The sequence below is a fragment of the Procambarus clarkii genome, chromosome 85, assembly GCF_040958095.1.
Source record: "Procambarus clarkii isolate CNS0578487 chromosome 85, FALCON_Pclarkii_2.0, whole genome shotgun sequence".
In the NCBI taxonomy this organism is placed as follows: Eukaryota; Metazoa; Arthropoda; class Malacostraca; order Decapoda; family Cambaridae; genus Procambarus; species Procambarus clarkii.
The window spans coordinates 15,213,291-15,236,429 of record NC_091234.1 but is presented as its reverse complement, the minus strand read 5'-3'; the positions used below and the strand labels follow the sequence as shown (position 1 = coordinate 15,236,429).

Below are 23,139 nucleotides of genomic sequence, written 5' to 3'. Positions count from 1 at the left end.
TCGTCCAGCAAAATCTGCTATCAGAATCATAACAAATTCTGCTTTCAGACAACACACAGCCCCTCTTTAAATTCCTAAACATGCTAAACATATACTCACTCCACACATTGTGGAGTGAGTATATGTTTAGCATGTGCTCCCTTGTGCCATTTACATGTACAAAACTCTGTTCCTAAATGCAAATCCTGATCTAAAACTTTTCCTTGAAAAATGTAACAGAACCCATAATCACCACACCAGAAATAAAAGGCTTTGATATTCCCCCAGATTTCAAATAAATCTGTGTAAAGACACTATGCAAATAAAGGACTAGTCTATGGAACTCACTTTCTAATAAATTAAAAAGCTGTTCAACCTATGCCTTATTCAAAAGTAAAACCAAAAGTACCTAATTTCATCCTCATAGTTTCCTACCTAGTGCTTTAAACTCGCACTGTATCTTGCTCTACTCGCCTCCCCAGTATGTGTCTAAACCATGCAAATTCATTGTAATCACTGCTATCAACTTAGATCATGGTTGTTATATATAGTACAGTATATAGACACACATACTCGGATAAAATATTATGTACATGATAAATAATATAATATGTCAAAAAGTTGTCTAACATGTAATTTAAATAATCCACCATTACCTTCACTGGAACTTGATATTAGGACTTAACCAGTAATTGGTTTTCTGGATTGCAGGAAGGCGTGTCTGTTCTGAGGCAGCTGGTGTTGGCGGCAAAGGCGTGGGTGCGTGGGAGTACCGTAGGCACGGTAAGCAGTAGTGGTGCTGGGGTACAGGTGGTGTCAGTCCACCAACTGGGTCAGCCTGCTTCACCCACCAACACATTTCCCAGCACGCCCCACATAACCCCCGCAACACCTCACATCAGCCCCACAACGCCCACAGCTACAAGAGTGTGGCTCACCTCCCCAGGTGTGGCAAATCTTCACCACATTCTCCTACACCGAAGGGAGGAGGTGAGGCACTGTATGCTTGTTTAACAACTGTCTACACTGAGACAATAACCTCCTAACAATGTATTGCGAGTTATAACGAATGCGCGCACACATCTAAGTACAGATTGCGCTGAAACAAGTCGACTTTAAGAGTCATTCATATAAAGTAATTGGTTATAACTTATATAGGTGCATTGTTATAGAAAGAATAACAATGCACCTGTATTCTTATAGCTGATACAGGTGAATTTATATTTCAACCCTCTACCAAAGCTGAGACAGGCTGTTGGGGTGAGCATAATGGAGGTGGGAGTGGGCTTGTGCCAGGAGGCTGCCCACAAAAGCTGCAAAGGTGGGTGTTGGGCGCAGTCTTCAGTCGGTGGACGCTTCGCAGTGGTAGACGCTAATACCTCGGCAGTGGTGGGGCCCTGGCTAGACGTGCACACCGGCTGTGGTTGCCAAACAGGCTCGACTGATGACACATGGGCCACCTGCACTCCCAACACCTGTCTCAATGGTGGCCGCTGTATTCCTACTGTTACAGGCACAAGGTGAGCTATGACACACCTGTCTTAACAGTATGTGCTTTTTGTTTTAAAAGATCATGGAAATAGTTTTCTAATGGGTTGTAATTTTAGGTTGGGTTGGTTGAGAGGTTGTCTCTTTTTATGATGAAAGGATGGATACATACTAATAGATGGATACTATGTATCCATCTATTTATCAATCCGTCCAGCTGTTTATCCATATACATACTCATTTGTCTATCCAGGTATTCGTCCTTCTGTGTGTGTTCATGTGTGTTACTCGCCATAACAGTTTAGGTCCCTAATATCGCAGCCATGTAGCCAAATCATTTCCTGGAACAAGTGTTTGAAATTGATTTTATTTGTTCATAATTTAATTAGTTTAATACTAAAATATCTGATTATCTTTGAAAATTATATGAATTTGTTCAATTGATATTTATATTACAGATGCATATGTCCTTTTGGCACCCAAGGGTCACGTTGTAAGATCCTCAGCAGACACTTCGAGGGTGGGGTTGCCCCCTTGGGTGGCACAGTGGACGCTGTTGCTGGTGGAAGCTGGGCCTGGGTGTCCTCAGTGCCCTCCTGTACCGAAATTCACTTGAGTTTCGAGATTCTCACTAGCTCTGAGGATGCTACACTCCTCTATTCTGGTCCTGACAACCTGCCTCCAGCCGCAGGGGCTCCAAGCGATGTGGTAGCTCTGGAGTTGAGGGGAGGCCGCCCTTCTTTACTGCTGGACCTAGGCGCTGGACCGGCCTCCCTTACTCTCAATGCCTCCTACTCCCTCGCCGACAACACCTGGCACAGACTCGATCTCATCTGGAAGGACGAGGTGAGGGACCTGCAGCTGTTGCCTGTAGTAGCATCAAAGTTGTAATATGGCTTGCATGGGTTGTCTTAACATTTGTTCTTTATTCCATACGTGTTTTGTGTCTTGGCTGAAAACGATGAGTGCCACATTGTGATCAGTTTGCATGTGTCTTTGTGGAGCTCCTGTTTATAGGTGACAAGTCAGCCTTCTTAAAAGCTTATGGTACAGTCAAAATAGGCTCAGAACAGACTGAACCTAGACATTCAAAATAGCAAAGCAGTACCAATGTAAAAATGTTCAGGGTGCCCACCTGAATGCCTTCAAGGTAATCCCCTAAAAATACCATTGTGGGTTTTCCGGCATTTTGAAAACGAAATCTGCCGTATTGGATTTTTGTAAGGGTTTACGAAAACACCTACTACAGGCAAACTAATTGACCTGGAAGTTCGATTATATTTTTTTATGGCTTTAAGAGAATGTGCTTTAATAGTAATATAATATTGATCACCATATTTTAAATTTTTTGCTCATTTTTATGACGCGAATAATAATTTTGCAACATTTTCTGCTCAAAATGTTACATCTCTCCTATATAAAATGTAAATTTTTAAAAAATATGGGACATGCCCAACTATTTTCACCAATTTTGTGGGGAGGTAATTATTGGGGCTTTGCTCCCCTCTTAATAGGACCAATTGGACCAACCCTAACCACCCTGTGTTCATCGCAAACAATTTTCCCCTGCTAACCTAAGCTAACCCCAAAGCATTTAGCCTCCAACTTTGGACAAACATACAGCCTGCGGTCTACCCTCGTGCTCGTGATGTATAGCAATATGCTGCTCTCGCTTCTGTATTTGGGAATATGTCTTGGGTTGACCTTCAGACACAGGGGTTTTGAAGGTTGAACAGGGTCCTGGCCACCAAATGTCTTGTCAATATTCCGGGCCCCTCTGCGGCCTTGTGTTGCTTTGGGGCGTCTGTTGCGGTCTGTTATCTTGTCTTTGTTGTGAGACCCGTGGTGCTGCCACCTCCCAGGTACGTCCCTTTTTTTTTTTACTTTTCTGTTGGTTGATAGCTTCAAGGAGCTGACAGGGCTCCCCACAGAAAACCAGTGTTGAATGTAATGAAATGCCATTATCTGGGAGAGCCCCGGAAGCTCCCTGACAGCATCCCTTCCCCCAGTCAGTGGTTTTCATCGTTCTACGAACTGGAGGGTTGAGCTGCCAGCTCGCCTGAACGGGCTTTCCCTTCCCCGTTATGACTCGAATGAGTGAGCGCGCTAATCAGATGATAATTTGCTTGTTTATTTGCTTTCTTTTGGGGGAGTTCTTTGACTTTGTTTGAATGTAGGTTGCAATTTTCACCAGTTGGAAGTTTGTACTGTTATGCCTACCTTTCTGGGGGTATACCCTGGTCTATGGCAGGCATGACATACTCTAAATATAGAGTGCACAGATGGCCATTGCTCCCTGTGCCTCTGAGGGAGTCCAGGTTGTGGCTCATGGTCCCTGGTAGGCAGAACTCCTGAAACTGATGGTGCTCAAACTAATAAAGCACATATTAGTCTGGATATCTTCAGGGAGCCTCTGGGGCTCGTCCAGAAAATGGCGTTATTATTACATTCAATGCTGTTTTTTTTTTTTTTTGTTAGAGCGAGGCCCGATTTAAATAAACCTGAAGCCGAGTTGCTCAGTGCACTTGCAAAGCTTTGTCAAATGTTATTGTTATATGGAACCTGTAGCATTTACTCATACATGCCATCTCTCCTCCCCAAGCTAGTAGAGATGATCGTGGACCTATGCTCTGGTGCCAGCATTGACGGTCCACCAACCACACCCAAGACATCAGCTGTCAACGCTTCTGCCACGCCCGCGTCCTCCCCACCCATCCCGCCTGATGCCCACACTTGTCGGGGAGCCGCCAGATTGCCCGGTGGCGCCCACTTGCTAAATGCAGCCCAGCCTCTGCAGGTGGGCGGGTTGGCCCACCCAGCTCCCCCTCACGCGGTTTATGGCTGGACACAACCACTCGTTGCTCGCCCTTTGAGCGGGTGTGTCAGGAACCTTAGAATCAACCGGGAGGTGTGTGTGTTTGTGTGTGCCTACCGCTGTTGTAAGGTTGGGGATTGAAAGCCGTACCCTAGAGTACAGTTATCTACACCTGCTCTTACTCTTATAAATAATAAATAAATTATATATATAATATTAATTATTTATTTTAATAATAATAAAATGTATGACAGTGTCAGACAACGACGGAAGAATTGAAACAGGAATTTCTTTAAGTACTTTCGTATTTAATAATGCATCTTCAGAAGGATAGTCTTTCAGAAGGACTATCCTTCTGAAGATGTATTATTGAGTATGAAAGTACTTATGGGAATTCCTGTTAAAATTCATCCTTCGTGGTCTGACACTCACATTTTTCATCATGTGTTAATGTTCGTGATTTACACACATACTGTGGATATATAATATAATAAGGAGGGGGGGGGATACTTGGGTTAAACACAGTTTTGTTAAAGACAGGAGGGATTCCTTCCAGCAAACACCAGCCTTATGGGGTAAATTGGCAAATGAATCCACACAAAGTGGGTTAAGTCTTCACTAGCTTGGACTTAGTCGTTACTATACTCCACTCTTCCCAGGTGCCTACAAGGACATGGGTTTTATCAATACACTGTTCTGACCACTATCCAGTAAGGGGTGGAAAAAAGTAGATGGGGATAAGACCATGTGTCATAGAGATCCAAGTAAATGAATTAATAGCACAAAACACCACCCACACACAGGGTTTTATAACTAACCTACTGGTAAGACCACCTATCCCTAACTCGTGCAAAGGAGCACCGATATATGATGATACAATGCACTTATCGTTGCTGTAGGAGAGCGGCACTAGTCACACATGTGATGAACACCTCTCATTCCCTCTGCTTCACACACCCAAGTGACCGAGAGAGCTTCCACATCTCTCTAACCGCCTGGTTCCAATAATATTTCAACATACACGTGTCATACACATTTCCCAGCAGTTCATTTGTGTCTTATAATGTTCCAGGCTGTTTTTCTACATTTAACACTGTCGTTTCTCTGTTTTCTTACACTGAATCTCCTTTTTAAACATTTATTTACTTTGTTTACACTGTTTTCTGGGGAAAGCCCCTTTGGCTCCCTGGGCTGATATGAATATATTAGACCCTGGTATGAAAGCGAATGGAGTTCTAGGCCTACCAGGAACCATGAACCAGAACCTGGCTCCTTCAGAGAGGCATGAGGCACAATGGCCTGTAGAAACCCCCCGTGTGGTTGGAAGCATTCTATGTCTACCATCAACCAGGTCAGGCACCCAGAAAGGTAGGAACCCCAAAACAAACCCTATCTCGTTAAAAATTGCTACAGAAAGCCGAATTGTTGGACAGAACTCCTCAAACAAAAAACGAGCAAACAAACTTATGACCGTCACTGCGCCGCCATCTGAACAGCTCCCCCCTCCATGGGAGGGGGAAAGGGGAAGCCCCAGATCCCTGAGCGGTTATCTATACCCCAAGTTCTGTGGCTGATGTGAGACCTGGCAGTTGTGTGACTCTGGCTCCAGACTTGTTCCAGTGTTGAGCCTTGTGGTATGGTCCTGTCCTTGGTGTGCGAGCTAGGAGTAATTTCACCAGTACTCTGGCTGCATGCACCTAGGGTTCTCTTCTCTAGGTGCCCTGTAAGTACTGCCCTTGTGGCTTGGAGTTCCCATCCTCAAGTTGCTTGGGACCTACCCTCCGGTGTGATATTTTGCTGCTCGGTGATTGCCCACCCTTGGAGTCAGCTGAGGTGTTTCATGCGCCCGTTTTCCTCTGGATAGGAGGTAGTTTCATCAGTGGTAGAGGCACAAGGTACTGAGCAGCTTTTCACCATAACAGCGACCGGCTCTGTTCTGCCTGTGACATTGTACTCGTGCTGGTTTTTTTTCTTCCTGGTGAAGGGTCTGTCCTGTGGTGGTGGTGACCCTTCTCATTCTGTATTTTTGGTGGTCCTCCACTAGGTCCCTGTGTGTGTACACATGACGGGGGCCTTACTCCTTCAACACCTAACTCGCCAACATTCCTCCTCCTACAATACTGTTTGTGGTTTTATTACGCTATATACACACATTATATATAAGTATCTGTTTTGTTCACCATAACTGTAGAACTAAGCTGGGATGGTGTCCAAAAAACAGTGGCAGCAAAATAACTGCATGACAAGTCACACAGCAGCCAGCAGACGATGCTACGAGACAATGCCACCTTTCCCCCCCCCCCTCCCTCCCTCCCTCCCTCCCTCCCTCCCTCCTCACCAAGATTACTCCTCCCACCATACTATGCACTTTGCTAATTCTTACCACAATGCTGCTATTATCAGAATCCTGGTCACTAAATCCTGTAAATGAATAATTTTCCAAAGGTTTATTTTGTAAAGGAACATGAGAAGTCGATTGAAGATTCTTAGATGGACGAAATAATGGCAGCATGCTGTGGCTACTGCAGTGAACATCTTGAACAGCATTGTGTTCACTGATATGAATATTGTACACAGTCTTTATCACAGTCAGGCTCTTGTGTAATACTATCATGACTAAACAATACTGTTACATATATATTTTGACAATTTTAGGTGATGCTGTGGTCACAAGCTGAACAGCAGCGCTGTTAGCTCATGCTGCTTGCGCCTGCCTTACTCAGTACTCGGTACTGAGTAAGGCAGTAGATCCTCAGTACTGCCTCAATCAGTACTTAGGATCTCACACTCAGGAATGTTGCCCACTATTTTTTTTTAAATGGTGTCTGTTTACATGAGCCCTGAGGAAGCTGACTCGTGGCTTTACAAGAATGTAAACACAATGCTATGTACTCTCACAAACCCAATGTACCTTCTTGTATATATATAAATAAATTAATAAATAACTACTGCTCATGCCTCTTGCAGCTAGTGGACCTCGGCAGAGACGTACTTGGCCATCGAAGTATCCCTGGGTGTCCCTCCGTTGAATGTGCGTCCAATGGCATAAACTGTGGTGTCCATGGCAGGTAGGCTGGTTATAACTGTTTCTCTCTGTCTGTGTGTGTGTGTCTCTCTCTCTTTCATGCCACTAACTTTACATCATTACTATCTAAACCGGATAACGAATCTGAATGGAGAAATGTGATAAGTGGGGTGCCACAGGGGTCCATTTTAGGACCCACCCATTTTGTCAACTACTTCAATGGCATAGATGAGAATATTACAAACCACATGTTTGTATGTTTTATGCCGGCATACACTGATCACGTAACGAAAGATAGCTTAAATAATTCTTTATGCTATATATACTTATACACCATCGATTGAGAAAGATACACATAGATCTATCTCTTACATGAGTATACAAGCTGAAGAGTATGGAGTGCGTAGCCTGGAGTAGCCAGTGGCAGTACTCGATCTGGAACATATGTAACGTGTAGCTCAGGTTAGCATGTAGCAGTACTCAGTCTGGAATGTGTAATGAGTAACCTGCTGTAGCTTTGGGCAGTACTCGTCCTAGAATGTGTGCAACGTGATGTCCAGGCTAGCCTGGTGGCAGTATCCGACACGGTTGCCTTTACCTGGTCAATTTCTTGTATTCCTCAACAGGTGCAAAGGCTCTCCAGGGCACCTGAGGTGTGAATGCCTTCCGGGTTGGACGGGACAGGACTGTGCCTCACCCACCACTCCATCAGCCTTCCAGATGAACAGCTACGTGAAGCTCGCGCTCTCATTCACACCCCTCACGTACACCACCACCGTCCATCTCAGGTGAACCGTTCACTGAAATGGTTTTACTTCTCACATACTCCTGCCTAACTTAGCTTTCAGTACATTTATTGACATTTAAGGCATTTGGTATGGCTGCTCTTACAGATGCTCATGCTATGGGTTTATGCATATCCTTCCTTACTAAACCTTAGGTTCATTCATGAGAATACTGTACACTTAACATTGTACGCTCAAATATATGTTCACATTCACAGCTTAAATGAGTTAAGCAGATGCTTACCTTACAGTGCTGTCTAACAGTGAGTATGGAGAAATAAGGACTCGCACCTTCTAATATTTATTTATTTATTTATTTCTGTACAAGAAGGTACATTGGGGGTTAAGAGAGTACATAGCAATGATCATTTTACATTCTTGTAAGGCCACTAGCATACATAGCATTTTGGGCAGGTCCTTAATCTAACAGATAATTTTAAGTAGGTAATTTCTAGCAAAATTGACAAAACATGTTTACAGGTAAATTGTAAGAAAATTTGACACAATATGCAAAGATTAGATTAATATACAATAATGACAATACACAATAATGACAAAACTTAGTAGATACATTAGGGTAAAATTTTAGGGTTATCAACTGGTTCATTGTAGCACAATTTGAGGAGCATTTAAAGGAATAATGCAGTAAAATATGCACTCAATATAGCAACCATGATATACAGTGATAGCAATGATGACAGGTAAAGATTGTATGGCTTAGGTACATATATTGGGGGATTGGGTAGCACTAGATACAGTGCAAGTATAAAGCATTAGGTAGGAAACTATGAAGATGAAATTAGGTATGTTTTGGTTTTATTTTTGAATAAGGCAAAAGTTGGATAGCTTTTCAATTTGTTAGGGAGTGAGTTCCATAGACTAGGTCCCTTTATTTGTATAGTGTGTTTATATTGATTTAGTTTGACTCTGGGAATATCAGATTTATTTCTGGTATGGTGATTATGGGTTCTATTACATGTGTCCAGGAAGAGTTTTAGAACAGGGTTTGCATTTAAGAACAGGGTTTTGTAAATGTAAATTGCATAAGAGAATGTGTGGAGTGAGTGTATGTTTCACATGTTTTGGGATTTAAACAGGAGGGCTGAGTGTTGTCTGAAAGCAGAGTTTGTTAATATTCTGATAGCAGATTTTTGCTGGGTGATGATGGGCTTGAGGTAGTTTGCAGTGGTTGAACCCCCACACATAGATACCATATGTAAGAGAGAGGTAGATTAGGGCATAGTATAGTGAGAGGAGAGCAGAGTTTGGAACATAATATCTGATTTTAGTGAATAGAATAGAGTAGACCAGTTGTAAATGTTATGTTTTAATTTAATCCTTCCCTCCTTTGAATTCTGTGTCAAATATGTCTTTTAAAAAATGTAGATGGCTTACATGACTTCATCGCTCAATGAATTTCACCTATTTACCTCCCGTACAGCATACGAGTATTTTACATTATTCTATTCGTTTGCATTTTCCAGCTTCCACTTAATTGTTCTTGTGCCACTTCCTTTAGATTAAAAAAGGAATTCTTTGTCCAAGTTGTCTATTGCATCATGCTTCTTAGATTTAGATGAAAAATATCTTGTGGTGTAACTTTGCTCTGGCTATATCGTCGCTTCAGGTTCCGCACGTGGAGGAGGAGAGGCGAGCTGGTGGTTCTGTCCTCCCAACATGGCAGGGACACCTTCGCGGTCAAGCTAGTGCAGGGTCGCCTGTGTCTAGTTCTCCAGCTACATCCAGACCACCCCAGGTCACTCTGCCTCACCAGTGCCCAGCTCACGGACGGACGCTGGCACTCTGTTACTGCATCCAGGTACTGTCCCGACCTCCATGTACTGTCCCTACCTCCAGGTACTGTCCCTATCTCCATGTACTGTCCCTATCTCATTGCACTGTTATGAACCCCAGGTAGCCTAGTGAGGTAGGTACCTTATGAGAGTTATTCTACACACCTGACTAGAGGTAGGAGTCAAGGGAAGGAAGTAAATTAAGTAAACCTCAGTGAATTATGACTAAATAGACAAGCAGAGGATGAGCATCTTAAAGAAGCTAGTTGAGCAGTCACTGCTAGCAACTGTAACTGCTAGTAACTTCAGTAGTAACTAGTAACTTCACTAGTAACTTCAGTAACTGCTAGTTAAGCAGTCTCCGTGGTGTAGTGGTAAGACACTCGCTTGGCGTTCCGCGAGCGCTATGTCATGGGTTCGTATCCTGGGCGGGGAGGATTTACTGGGCGCAATTCCTTAACTGTAGCCTCTGTTTAACGCAACAGTAAAATGTGTGCTTGGATGAAAAAACGATTCTTCGCGGCAGGGTATCGTATTCCAGGGACCATAGGATTAAGGACTTGCCCGAAACGCTACGCGTACTAGTGGCTGTACAAGAATGTAGCAACTCTTGTATATATCTTTAAAAAAAAAGAAAAAAAGAAATGAGATGTCCAGATTTTATGTGACATGATGCAGATGGTGTAATGCGTCACTTGAGTTGCGAAGGTCGTCAAGGATAGATGTACATCGGTGCCCTCCTGGAAAGAAAGAAAGATACAGTTCCCGGTTATTGTTTGAGTGAAGGCTGCAGTGTACAACATGTGAGGAAGATGCCTTGGACGGGGTACGTCATTTCTCGGTGATCGGGATCGATGTTAGAGGCGACCTGAAGCCTACATGGTGATCATGTCTTGTGTGGACTCTATATGTAAGCTGCCCATTGAGTGGGGGAAATTGAGCAGGCGTCTGTGTGTGAAACCTGCAGGCGACTTCGTGTACTCAAGTCGGGACTGTGAGACACATTTAAAGACAGTCCAAGAGGATTTTGTGGACGACCTGATTGAGCGCCATATTTGGGGAGTCGCGGGCAGGTGTCGTGTTATCAACTTCCTGCAGTAAGATCCCATTAGATTGTACTACAGTGTTTGTTATTGATCGATCGTGTGCCCAGTGATCGTAGGACATGTTTGTGAATTTAGGTCAGATATTTTATGTAGTGAAAGTATATAATGAGTTCGAGATGAAGGGACAGTGTGAAGGCAAAAGCGATACATGATTGCTTGCTTGAGGTCAGTGAGAAACTGAGGCAGGGAAGGAGCCCTGATGCCCTGTTGGAAGATGATTCCAGTGTGGACTTGTCCAGAATGGGGGAGTACCCACCATGGCAAGCCCGGCGTGGAGTGAGGCGTTGGACGGAGAGATTAATGTTGACATATGTATTGGTTATTTATGTTTTAGTAGGAAAACATGTTATGACATTGTAATGGAATTACAGATTGGTGTAGGGAGAAGTTCGTGGTGAAGCTTTGTGTCTGAAGAAGATTATTTGGTGAATCTCCCAAGTGTGGAGTGGAGTTTTCAAGTGCAGAGTTGAACTTCAGTGGTAGAGCAGAACTTCAGTGATAGTGTGGAACTTCAAGTATAGTGGAGCTACTTTTTTTTTTTTTAAGCCGCACAGATCCGCATAGTGTATCACCACTTGTATGGTGATTAGGTGGCTTCTCTTATGGTGTCCCACCTACAGTTTTCATCTCAGCGACATTTCTTTCTTGGCTCTTTTTGGACTGACATTTCATGGCGAATACTGTCATTTCTTATCGTGCGGCGTTGGCGGAGCCGCTCCAGCTTACATTTGTGGTGGACGTCACTTCTGCCCCATTCCGCAAGCTTTCCATCACATATTTTCATCTCCATCCTGTGCATGCGCCGCTTGAGTTATCTTGGTCTTTGGACTGGGTGCTCTCTTTTCTTTCCTCTCCTAAGTTTGTTGTGGTCCCTTCGGTCCAGGATTGTTTATGAAAGCTTTGTTTTGTTGGCTATGGGATCTGGGGGTCAGGTTGAGGAGCTTCATGTTCTTCTCCGTTGCAAAGAGTTCTGGTCCTTTAGGTCCTGGGGATCATTTTGTTTGTTTGCAGCCCTCTCCTTCTTTCCTAGCGAAGGATGAGACGGCAGCCTTATGGATGTGGATTTTGATGCTTGATTGGTTCGGTTAGGGGTTATCTTGAGATGATTTTGGGGCTTTAGTGTCCCCGCGGCCCGGTCCTCGACCAGGCCCCCACCCCCAGGAAGCAGCCTGTGACAGCTGACTAACACCCAGGTACCTATTTTACTCCTAGGTAACAGGGGCATAGGGTGAAAGAAACTCTGCCCATTGTTTCTCGCTGGCGCCCGGGGTCGAACCCGGGACCACAGGATCACAAGTCCAGCGTGCTGTCTGCTCGGCCGACCGGCTCCCCACATCGTGTACATCATGTGGGTACATCATGTTTTGTGTTTGGTGGCAACTTTGTCGCTACCTGTGGACCACTGATTGTGTCTGTGGATGCACTCTAGGTGTATCTGATTCCTCTGGTTACTTGTTTCAAGACTTGTGTTTCTCTGGTTTTCCACAGTTTCTTAGTCTAGCCAGCCTGCGGTCTACCCTCGTGCCCATGATGTGTGTAAGTATGCTGCTCTGGCCGCTTTCTTTGGTCATGTATTTTGGGTTGGCAATTGGGCAGAGGGGTTTTGGAGGTCGAACAGGCCGCCAGGTGTGTTGTGAACGTTCCTGGCCCTCCTCGGCCTTGTGTTGCTCTGGACAGTCTATCACGGCCTGTTGTCTCTTCATAGTGAGACCTGGAGTGCTGCCGCCTCCCGGGTAAGTCCCTCTTTTACTTATCTGTGGGTAGTTAGCTTCAGGAAGCCGACGAGGGGCTCCACAGAAAACCAGCATTGAATGTAATGGAATGCCATTTTCTGGGCGAGCCCCAGAGGCTCCCTGACACCCACCCTCCCTCTGGTCAGCATTATTTCATCATTCTACAAGCTGCTGGGGTGAGTGGCCGGCTCACCTAAGCGGACTCCCCCTCCCCTTTTGAGGAAAGGGGGGAGGGTGACCCAGTAGCCCCCCATTTCCCACCCCACCTACCAGCGTTTCAATTAAACTATTCCAACATTTAAATTCTTTGTCGAATCTGGCCTTAACGTTGTGGATGGAGGTGGCTTCCACAACTTCTTTTTCAGCTTTCCAGTTGTTAACTACCTGTACAGGTTACAAGTATTTCCTTATGTTGCTTCAGTTCATTTTGTATTTGCAGCTTCTATCCATGTCCTTCCTTTGGTGTGATGCGTGGTGATTGTTATGGGTTACAGTGTGATGATTGGAATTGTTGATGTGTTACAGCATGATGATGGTGTGTTTCAGTGTGATGGTGGTTTGTTATAGTATGATGGTGGTGTGCTACAGTGTGAAAGTGTGGTGTTACAATGTAATGATTTTGTTACAGTGTGAAGGTGGTTTGTTAGTGTGGTGGATGGTTATTGTGGTATAATGGATGGTGGTGTTAGTCTAATTGGTGTAATGATTGGTGATGTGGGTTTTACAGTGTAATGGGTGGTGGTGATGGTTTTTGAGTGTAATGGGTGGTGATGTTGGTTTCACTGTGTAATGGGTGGTGATGTGGGTTTCACTGTGTAATGGGTGGTGGTGTGTGTTTCACAGTGTAATGGGTGGTGATGTGGGTTTCACAGTGTAATGGGTGGTGATGTGGGATTTACAGTGTAATGGGTGTTGATGGTTGAGTGATATGTGGTGATAATGTGTTACAGGGAGGACCTAGAAAAATACAGGTTTGGAAACAAGTTCGTTAATTTTTTAAACAAATTAGTACAAGGAAACATAATAGACATAATATCACTTGTTTCAAGCATAGGTTAGACACATATATATATATATATATATATATATATATATATATATATATATATATATATATATATATATATATATATATATATATATATATATATATATATATATATATATATATATATATATATATATATATATATATATATATATATATATATATATATATATATATATATATATATATATATATATATATATATATATATATATATATATATATATATATATATATATATATATATATATATATATATATATATATATATATATATATATATATATATATATATATATATATATATATATATATATATATATATATATATATATATATATATATATATATATATATATATATATATATATATATATATATATATATATAAGTAAAACTTTAACAATGAAATTTTAATTACGTTAAATAAATCAAAACATGAAAATAATGCACAAACAAATATGTATAATAAAATCAATGAATCAAAATAATAAGAATACTTAAATGACACAATGAAAAGTTACGTTAAGGCAAAATAACAAGAAGTGCAACACAAAAGTTAAGTGGGAGGTGCTGGAATATTGGCTTAAAGCCACCACCTCTCTCAGTACACTCTAGAGTCTAGCTGGGAGGAGTGCTGGCTACGAAAGCACGGAACATTCTCAGGACTGATGTTGGGGCGACCCCAGACATCAGGTAGTATTGGGGGCGAGGCAGGTGCAGCCAGACCGGCGACCAATCAGCGGAGTCGTAGCGATCAACGGGTAGTTTGGTGGTTGGAGTTCGAACAGGTGGCTGGTTGCATACGTTTCTGCTCACCCTGGCAAGCCTTGCTGGTGTTTGTTGTCGTTGTTGGACATTTCTTCCATAGTCTTTTATATAGTTGTGAAGACGTAATTTTGGAGGGAAGAGCAGGCTCAATCTCTTGAAGGAGATTATCGTCACAACTCTCCCCCGAAGCCTGCGGTTCTGGAAGAAGTACGTCGTTATGTGGTGGAGTAATGGATGGAGTTGCTTCTACTTCATAAACTCTGGAGAGATCATGGGCTAAGATGTTGTCAGACTCTTGGTATAGCGTGTCTCCAGGTTGAATTTCTGCAGGTAGCAAGCCCATAGTAGAAGACGTTGAGATGAGAAGTGGGCGTGCTGCAGGAGGTGTAGGGTGGTGTGGTCCGTATTGATGGTGGACCGAGCACTTTTCAGGTGTGGAGTGAAGTGCTGAAGCTTCAGGATGAGGAAGAGTAGCTCCTTGCCAATTGTTCCGTCGTTCCTTGTAGCAGTAGTCGCTGACAGGTGTATTCTTCTCGCCTCGTTGCTGCATCACGACACCACCATCGTCGGTACCATTGGCGTCGACATGGAGGATGTAGGGCTTATCTGACGAGGTGAGAGTGGAATTAGAAGAGGGCATAGGAGCACGAGTATTATCCTGAAAGCATTTGGGAAGATCATTAAGGATTTTGGAATTAGAAAGCGCCGACTCCTTGTCAGTGCTTTCGGGAGAAGAAGCCGGGATGGTCTCACTGTGGATGTAGGGTTCTGTGAAGGTAGAACAATTAATCAAGACAGTGGGAGGAGTACCATTATATTGCTTCAGGAGGTTGACGTGGCACAGCTGGGTCTTCCGCCGCCTATCTGGAGTCTCTATCACATAATTATTATTATTCCTGCACTCTTTGACGCAGTAGGGTCCTGAAAATCTGTTTTGTAAAGGTGAACCTGGGATAGGGAAATAAGCAAGGACGAAGTCTCCCGGCTTGAATTTTCTTACTTTGCTGGTCTGGTCGTAATGAGTCTTCATTCTCACCTGGGCTTTCAATAGATTATCATGGGCAAAGCGGTGGACTCTCTCTAGAATGTGCTGAAGGTTTTGAAGAAACTGGGGCACATTCTGATGCTCACTGAAGGTGGCATCTCTGAGAGAGTCTTTGAAAGCCTTAAGGGGAGTACGGCACTTACGGCCGTAGAGCATCTCATAAGGAGATACTCCTAGGGACTCATTGGGGAGACTTCTGAAAATACACATTATTAGGTCAATCTGCTTATCCCAATCCTTTGAGGTTTCACTACAAAACTTTTTCAAGAGTGCTTTGATGGTCTGATGACTACGTTCAAGAGAACCCTGTGAAGCAGGATGATAGGGGCTGGACAATACCTGTTTGATGTTGAACTCCTCCAGTGTCCTTTTGAAGAGATCACTGGTGAAGTTGGTGCCACAGTCACTTTGAATCTCCCTGGGAAATCCGTATTGAGTGAAGATCTTCAGTAGATGTTTGATAACCGTAGCAGCCGTGATGTTCTTCACTGGAACTGCTATGGGAAATCTGGTGGTAGGACACAGGATGGTTAGGATGTAGGCGTTACCTGAACTGGTCCGAGGTAAAGGACCAACACAGTCTATTATGAGTCTGTGGAAAGGTTCCGCAGGCACCTGTAAGGGAATCAGTGGTGCTCTGGGAATGGAGACGTTCGGTTTGCCTGCCATCTGACATGTATGACACTGTTTTACGTACTGTTTGACGTTGTTTACCATACCTGGCCAGTAGTAGTCTTGACGAATCCCATGGTAAGTCTTGTTGAAGCCGTAGTGGGAGAATGCTCCGTGGGCCAGGTGTAGAATAGTGGGCCGCAGGCTGGTGGGAATCACAAGTTGTTCGGTGTTGGCCCAATCGTCCTCCTCCTTCAGTTTACTGGGTCTATATCTGCGGTAGAGCAAGTCGTTCTCTAGGAAGAACCCAGGAATACTGTCGGGTTGAGTCTCAGCCTGGAAAAACAATGGTGTTAAAGTAAGATCTTCCCTCTGCAACTTACGGAACTCCAACTTGGTCAGATGCGGGGGTAGTTTCTGAGGGTCTTGAGGGACAGCGGTGGCAGTAGAGTCAGCTGGCTGTGGACGTGCGGCTTGTGCACGGGTGGTCACGAGAACCGGAGGAGAAACTTCATCACTCTCTTGAACCTCTGCTGGAACATACTCAAGAATAGGGTTACTTGGCACAGAGTTACACACCTGGGGTTTGTCCATGACGATCAGGTTGGTCGGTTGCAGGTCTTCTGCCAAGTCGTTGCCTAGGAGAAGTTGCACTCCAGGCATGGGAAAAGGCTTTTCCCTGACGGCGACTTGGACTTCCCCGTTCACGTAGGGACAATCCAGGTGGACTCTGGCGAGAGGGTATGGAGTAGTAGCAGTGAGGTCAGTGATGAAGACTGTTTCCCCGGTGTAGACTATGTTGGGCACAGCCGACTTCAAGATGATTGATTGTAGAGCCGCTGTGTCCCTCAAGATCTTCAATTTGAAACGTCCCTCCGGATTTGAACCGTTGGCAGAGACAGTTCCAGTATACAGGTGGTTACTGAAAAGAGAAAGATCATTAACATCAACACCAACATTCATCACAGGCTTACCGGACTTAGGAGGAGTTGGTTTGGGTCGTTGTTGGTCAGTGGTTCCCTTGTATTGAGACTTACCACACTTGTCTATGGTATGTCCATAGAGTCTACAATACTTGCAGTACAGTTGTGAACCAGCTTGATCGGGGCTCACCTTCTCGTAACTGTACCACGACTTCTTACTGGAGGATGGTTCAGGTGTCAGCCGGTGGATGAGGCTGTAAGTGTCAGCCGACTTAGCACACTTCAGGTAGTCGGTTTCTTCTTTATCTGCTAAGTAGAGGCGGACAGGAGGTGGCACACGTCTCAAGAATTCTTCAACAAGCATCAGGTTGACGAGTTCTGTAAAAGTAGAGACATGTGCTGCTTCCAGCCATTTCATGAAATACCTCCGTTTCGTGTTAGCAAACTCAAGGAAGGTAGTGGTACTTGCCTTCAGGTGGTCACGGAATTTCCTTCTATAACTTTCAGTAGAGAGGAGGTAGGCGTCCAACACTGCTTGTTTCAAAGTGTAGTAGTCATTCTCAGACGCCAAAGTACTGAGTGTGACTGCAGCTCTACCTGTAAGATGGACTCTGAGAAGTGTGGCCCATTGGTCGACAGGCCAACTGAGTTGATTAGCAAGGGTTTCAAAGGTGGTGAAAAACACATCAACTTCTGCTTCTACAAAGGATGGCATTAACTTACTTGCATGTGATATATTAAAACTGACGGGAAGATTGGCAGTAGCTTGTTGGCGTTGAGTGAAGTGGGAAGTTTCCAAGGCGATTTCACGTTGACGACACTCTAGAGCCAGAGTCGCTTGTTGCTTGTCATGTTCGCGTTGCATCTCCAACTCGCGTCGTTTGGTTTCAAGCTGTACTCGTTCCCGCTCCTGGAGTAGTGCTACCTCACGTTCTTGGAGGGCGAGTCCTCGTTCGTGTTCTTCTCTCCTCAAAGCAGCTTCGCGTTCTCTGAGGGTGATTTCTCGTTCTTGTTCTTCCCTTCGTATGGCAGCTGCTCGTTCTTGTTGTTCGAGGGCTTCCCTTTGCTGTTCGCGGGCTTCCTTTTGCTGCTCACGTTCAATCTTAGCCAGCTCTAGTTTAAGTTTCATCGTTGCCAAGTCAGTTTTATCTGCAATATAGTAAGTTTCATGAGTTTCAGAGTCTATCTTACCTTGCTCTAAATAGTAATCCAGCAACAGGTTGTGTAGGTCATTTTTGTTGGCTTGGTAGGGAACTTCTAGTTGATACTCATGTGCAAGAGTTTGTAGTTCAGTCCTCTTGGCACGACTTAAAGTCCCTATTTCACCTGCTGGATTTGCACGGAAAGTTTGGAGACGAAACATGGTGAAATTAGCAAATAAAGGTACACGAATGTTCAATAATGAAATGTCAGAAACAGGACAACGTGGCAACTGGTACCTATCCTGTGTGATCTTTAACAATTTAACGTTAAGTGAAAGATATTAAATTAAATCAAGGGCGCAGGAAATCTTGTACCCGGTACTCATGTAAGAGAATAAGGGCAAGAAAATCCTACTAACAAATGAAACAAAGTTTCGAAAACAAATGAAACAGTTAAATGCTTCAAAAGTAAAATTGGTAGTCCAAGGATGTAGGCATACCTTGCCAAGTCTCTAAAGGACATAAAGCAAGTTTTTCCCACTGAATTTAATATGATACTTACAGAATTAGCGAACTTTTGTGCTCTGAAAAAATAAGCTAATTCCCTACCGTTGTATGTATCATCATCTCTGACTGACGTGTAGGGGTGCGAGGTGTCAACTGGTGACGAGAACTGCTGCTGAGGTCCCAATTCAGCAACTAAAGTTCGAGCTAGAGGAACTATGGCCCTCTTTGTCCTCCTACAGTCAGATTGCAGAAGATTGGGTACTCTTGACCCGGGGCAGACCACAGTACCAGGGTACCAATATGATGATCTGTCAGAATGAGAAATATTCAAGGGACATAGATGGTAAATACGAGTAATAACATGGAGGGAGAGATGACCAATTAAGAGTATGACTGCGGCCTACAGTCACCACGTAATCCAAAGTTGTCTCACCTTCACTATATGTTACTCTCGTAATGCACAATACACCGCACCTTATAAAAAATGAAATTGAATGAAAAATAGTAAAGCTACGTTAACAAAGTTAAATACGCTTACCATAAATTACCACTTGGCACCAGTACCTGAGTGAAGCTCCTAGGACAGGGCCCCCATATAACTTGTGACGGTAACGCGTTGGTGTTCGGCTGTTTAAGGCTAGGGGTATGGCCTCGTCACATAGTTATAAAAAAAAAATAGAAAAACTGGAACTTCGTCTGTGGTAAGGTAAGGAGAAGACACACAAAACACAAGTAAAACTTTAACAATGAAATTTTAATTACGTTAAATAAATCAAAACATGAAAATAATGCACAAACAAATATGTATAATAAAATCAATGAATCAAAATAATAAGAATACTTAAATGACACAATGAAAAGTTACGTTAAGGCAAAATAACAAGAAGTGCAACACAAAAGTTAAGTGGGAGGTGCTGGAATATTGGCTTAAAGCCACCACCTCTCTCAGTACACTCTAGAGTCTAGCTGGGAGGAGTGCTGGCTACGAAAGCACGGAACATTCTCAGGACTGATGTTGGGGCGACCCCAGACATCAGGTAGTATTGGGGGCGAGGCAGGTGCAGCCAGACCGGCGACCAATCAGCGGAGTCGTAGCGATCAACGGGTAGTTTGGTGGTTGGAGTTCGAACAGGTGGCTGGTTGCATACGTTTCTGCTCACCCTGGCAAGCCTTGCTGGTGTTTGTTGTCGTTGTTGGACATTTCTTCCATAGTCTTTTATATAGTTGTGAAGACGTAATTTTGGAGGGAAGAGCAGGCTCAATCTCTTGAAGGAGATTATCGTCACAATATATATATATATATATATATATATATATATATATATATATATATATATATATATATATATATATATATATATATATATATATATATATATATATATATATATATATATATATATATATATATATATATATATATATATATATATATATATATATATATATATATATATATATATATATATATATATATATATATATATATATATATATATATATATATATATATATATATATATATATATATATATATATATATATATATATATATATATATATATATATATATATATATATATATATATATATATATATATATATATATATATATATATATATATATATATATATATATATATATATATATATATATATATATATATATATATATATATATATATATATATATATATATATATATATATATATATATATATATATATATATATATATATATATATATATATATATATATATATATATATATATATATATATATATATATATATATATATATATATATATATATATATATATATATATATATATATATATAAGGTTGGGCGGATATAGATATAGGTTGCCTCCTATTTTTACTAATTTATAAGCTGCAGTTTCCTTTATCCATACACCCAACCACATGGGTTGAACGGTAGAGCGACGGTCTCGCTTTGTGCAGGTCGGCATTCAGTGGACAAGTTCTATATAGTCGTAATGATTTGGCACTGTCTCCTGATAGTTCCCTTCCCTTATTCCTATGCTGGTATGTTGATGTGGTAGTGGTGTGTTAAGGTGTGATGGATGGTAACTTCAGAGTGTGATGTGTTGCAGGCATGGCTCGGCCACTATCCTGACGGCCGACGATGGGGAAGGTGACCTATACAACGCATCTGTCTCATTGGAGGGACGCCAGCTGCTGGAAGTGGACAAGCAGGAAGGTGTTCATGTCGGAGGCTCTCCGGAGTACCTGGGTGTGAGTGTCTTCAAGATCAAGGGCGACTACCGTGATGGTAAGGAGACCCGCTTCTCACCAGCCCACTGTGTCACCAGCAGTACTTTCTCCTCTAATGTTGAATATCCAGGCTACGTAAGAATTACGGTAATAATTTAAATATCGGAATGCTTTAAAAGACAATAGCTTCACAAATTATATTATTTTGTTATGATGCTTTTGCAGTAAAGACCATATGGCAAATTCAAGTAGTTATTGATGTGTTGTGATAGAAATTTTATATCCTTTAAGTAGTTATGTTACAAATGAATGATATACTATATAACAAAGGAAGTATTACCACCACAAAGATGACCTACAGAGCACTGTAACATTAGGAAAGATTGACATCTATGGTCGCTATGTACACAGTGTGATTACAGCATTTTACACCATTTCTCACTGAGAATATTCTTGTATTTTATAATTTTAACACAACATGATCTACTACAGTCCTTCATTATGGAAATATTTCATATTAACAGCTTCTCTATAAAGGTGCTGCATTTCAAATAATTTTTTTTTCCCATGTTTCCATGCCATGGTCACCTATCAGCTCCCTCCATGAGATGTTTTGCAATTCCTCTCTCATTCCCTGATAGTTTCCTCAGTGGTCTAGGTCATCATCCTGAACCTTTACGAGAGTTTCTGTAATTGTATTCCATGTTAGAATATTATCACACGATGGAGTGAGCTTTTCCTCTAACTTGAAGTTGATCAACCATGCCCAACTATTTTTTCTGATGTTAGCACAAGATCCAGAATGTTGTTGCCTCGAGTAAGCTCTACCACATGTTGTATGAGAAATGAGCCCCTGCACCAGGTCTAGAAATTGATCCCTACCTTGAGGTTACCTTGAGGTGCTTCCGGGGCTTAGTGTCCCCGCGGCCCGGTCGTCGACCAGGCCTCCTGGTTGCTGGACTGATCAACCAGGCTGTTAGACGCGGCTGCTCGCAGCCTGACGTATGACCCTGCTTGCAATGTTAGATTTACCCAATCTGTCTCGTGGTTAAAATCGCCCATTATAAGAGTTTGGGTTTGTGACTCGGCACTTATCACATTATGCAGATCAGTAACTTCCTCTGTTGTCGCTATGTCAGCCCTGTAGCATACTCCCTCCGTCGGTATGTTACCATCTTGATCTAGTATATTGCACCGTACAGACTGAGGATCTCATAGTGTACAGTTCCTCATTGGTGGTTACATTCAAGTTCTCTTTCACATAAAGCAGTATACCACCTGCTCTTGTTGCTCTGTCCTTTCTGAATGGTGGATGATACCTTGGGAGGAGGAATTCCCCCCTTCAATAATGTCCTCTTGTTCCCATGTTTCACTTATGCCAATGATGTGTGGAGTCTCGGCCTCAACATATGCACACAATTACCGAGTGCCCAAATGAGCCATAGAGATATTAGAAAGAACTTTTTTAGTGTCAGAGTGGTTGACAAATGGAATGCATTAGGAAGTGATGTGGTGGAGGCTGACTCCATACACAGTTTAAGTGTAGATATGATAGAGTCCAATAGGCTCAGGAATCTGTACACCTGTTGATTGGCGGTTGAGAGGCGGGACCAAAGAGCCAGAGCTCAACCCCCGCAAACACAACTAGGCGAGTACAATGCATCAAATTTATTCACCAGGTTTCTGGCATTAGTGCAGAAGCACTTTAAATTTCTTTTGTTGTTCCTATTGGGCTGAGAGAGAGAGCTTAGATTCTGTACATTATTCTTCTGTTCGTTGTGACTCCGGTAATGTGCCTGTTCATGTTCCGAGATATATAGGGTTAGTTCTGCCTGGCTGGGTGGAGGACTACATCCTCTCTCCCATCTGCTATCTTGATCACCCATCCTCTCCTGATCACTAGCTTTGAATCTTTGTATATAATTAAATTCTTGAACTTCTTTAACTTTACTCTTAGTACTGTCATTTTTTGCTGTTCAACTGTGGTGTCTGTGGAGATATAGACATGGTTATACCCTTCAAGATCTTTTAGGTTATGTGCGCTGGTTCGTATCATCCTTTTGTGTTCAAAGTTTACAATGGTTTATGCGTAATATACATGCTTCGGGCTTACCTAAACTCTCCACATTGG

At 42.6% G+C, this 23,139-nt stretch overlaps 1 protein-coding gene across 9 annotated transcripts in view; it reads left to right on the top strand.

Annotated features, from left to right (window-relative positions):
• LOC123746729 (putative neural-cadherin 2) overlaps window positions 1-23,139 on the top strand; it is a 256,472-nt gene that overhangs the window by 212,848 nt on the left and 20,485 nt on the right. For 7 of the 9 annotated variants that reach the window (XM_069316740.1, XM_069316744.1, XM_069316742.1 and 4 more), the window contains 8 exons: window positions 691-969; window positions 1,222-1,499; window positions 1,926-2,313; window positions 4,070-4,375; window positions 7,250-7,350; window positions 7,934-8,095; window positions 9,720-9,911; window positions 20,888-21,066. In XM_069316740.1, coding sequence (XP_069172841.1) covers window positions 691-969; window positions 1,222-1,499; window positions 1,926-2,313; window positions 4,070-4,375; window positions 7,250-7,350; window positions 7,934-8,095; window positions 9,720-9,911; window positions 20,888-21,066 — 1,885 coding nt within the window. Of the gene's footprint in view, window positions 1-690; window positions 970-1,221; window positions 1,500-1,925; window positions 2,314-4,069; window positions 4,376-7,249; window positions 7,351-7,933; window positions 8,096-9,719; window positions 9,912-20,887; window positions 21,156-23,139 lie in introns of all 9 variants that reach the window. The other 2 variants (XM_045728470.2, XM_045728469.2) reach the window with 2 other exon arrangements.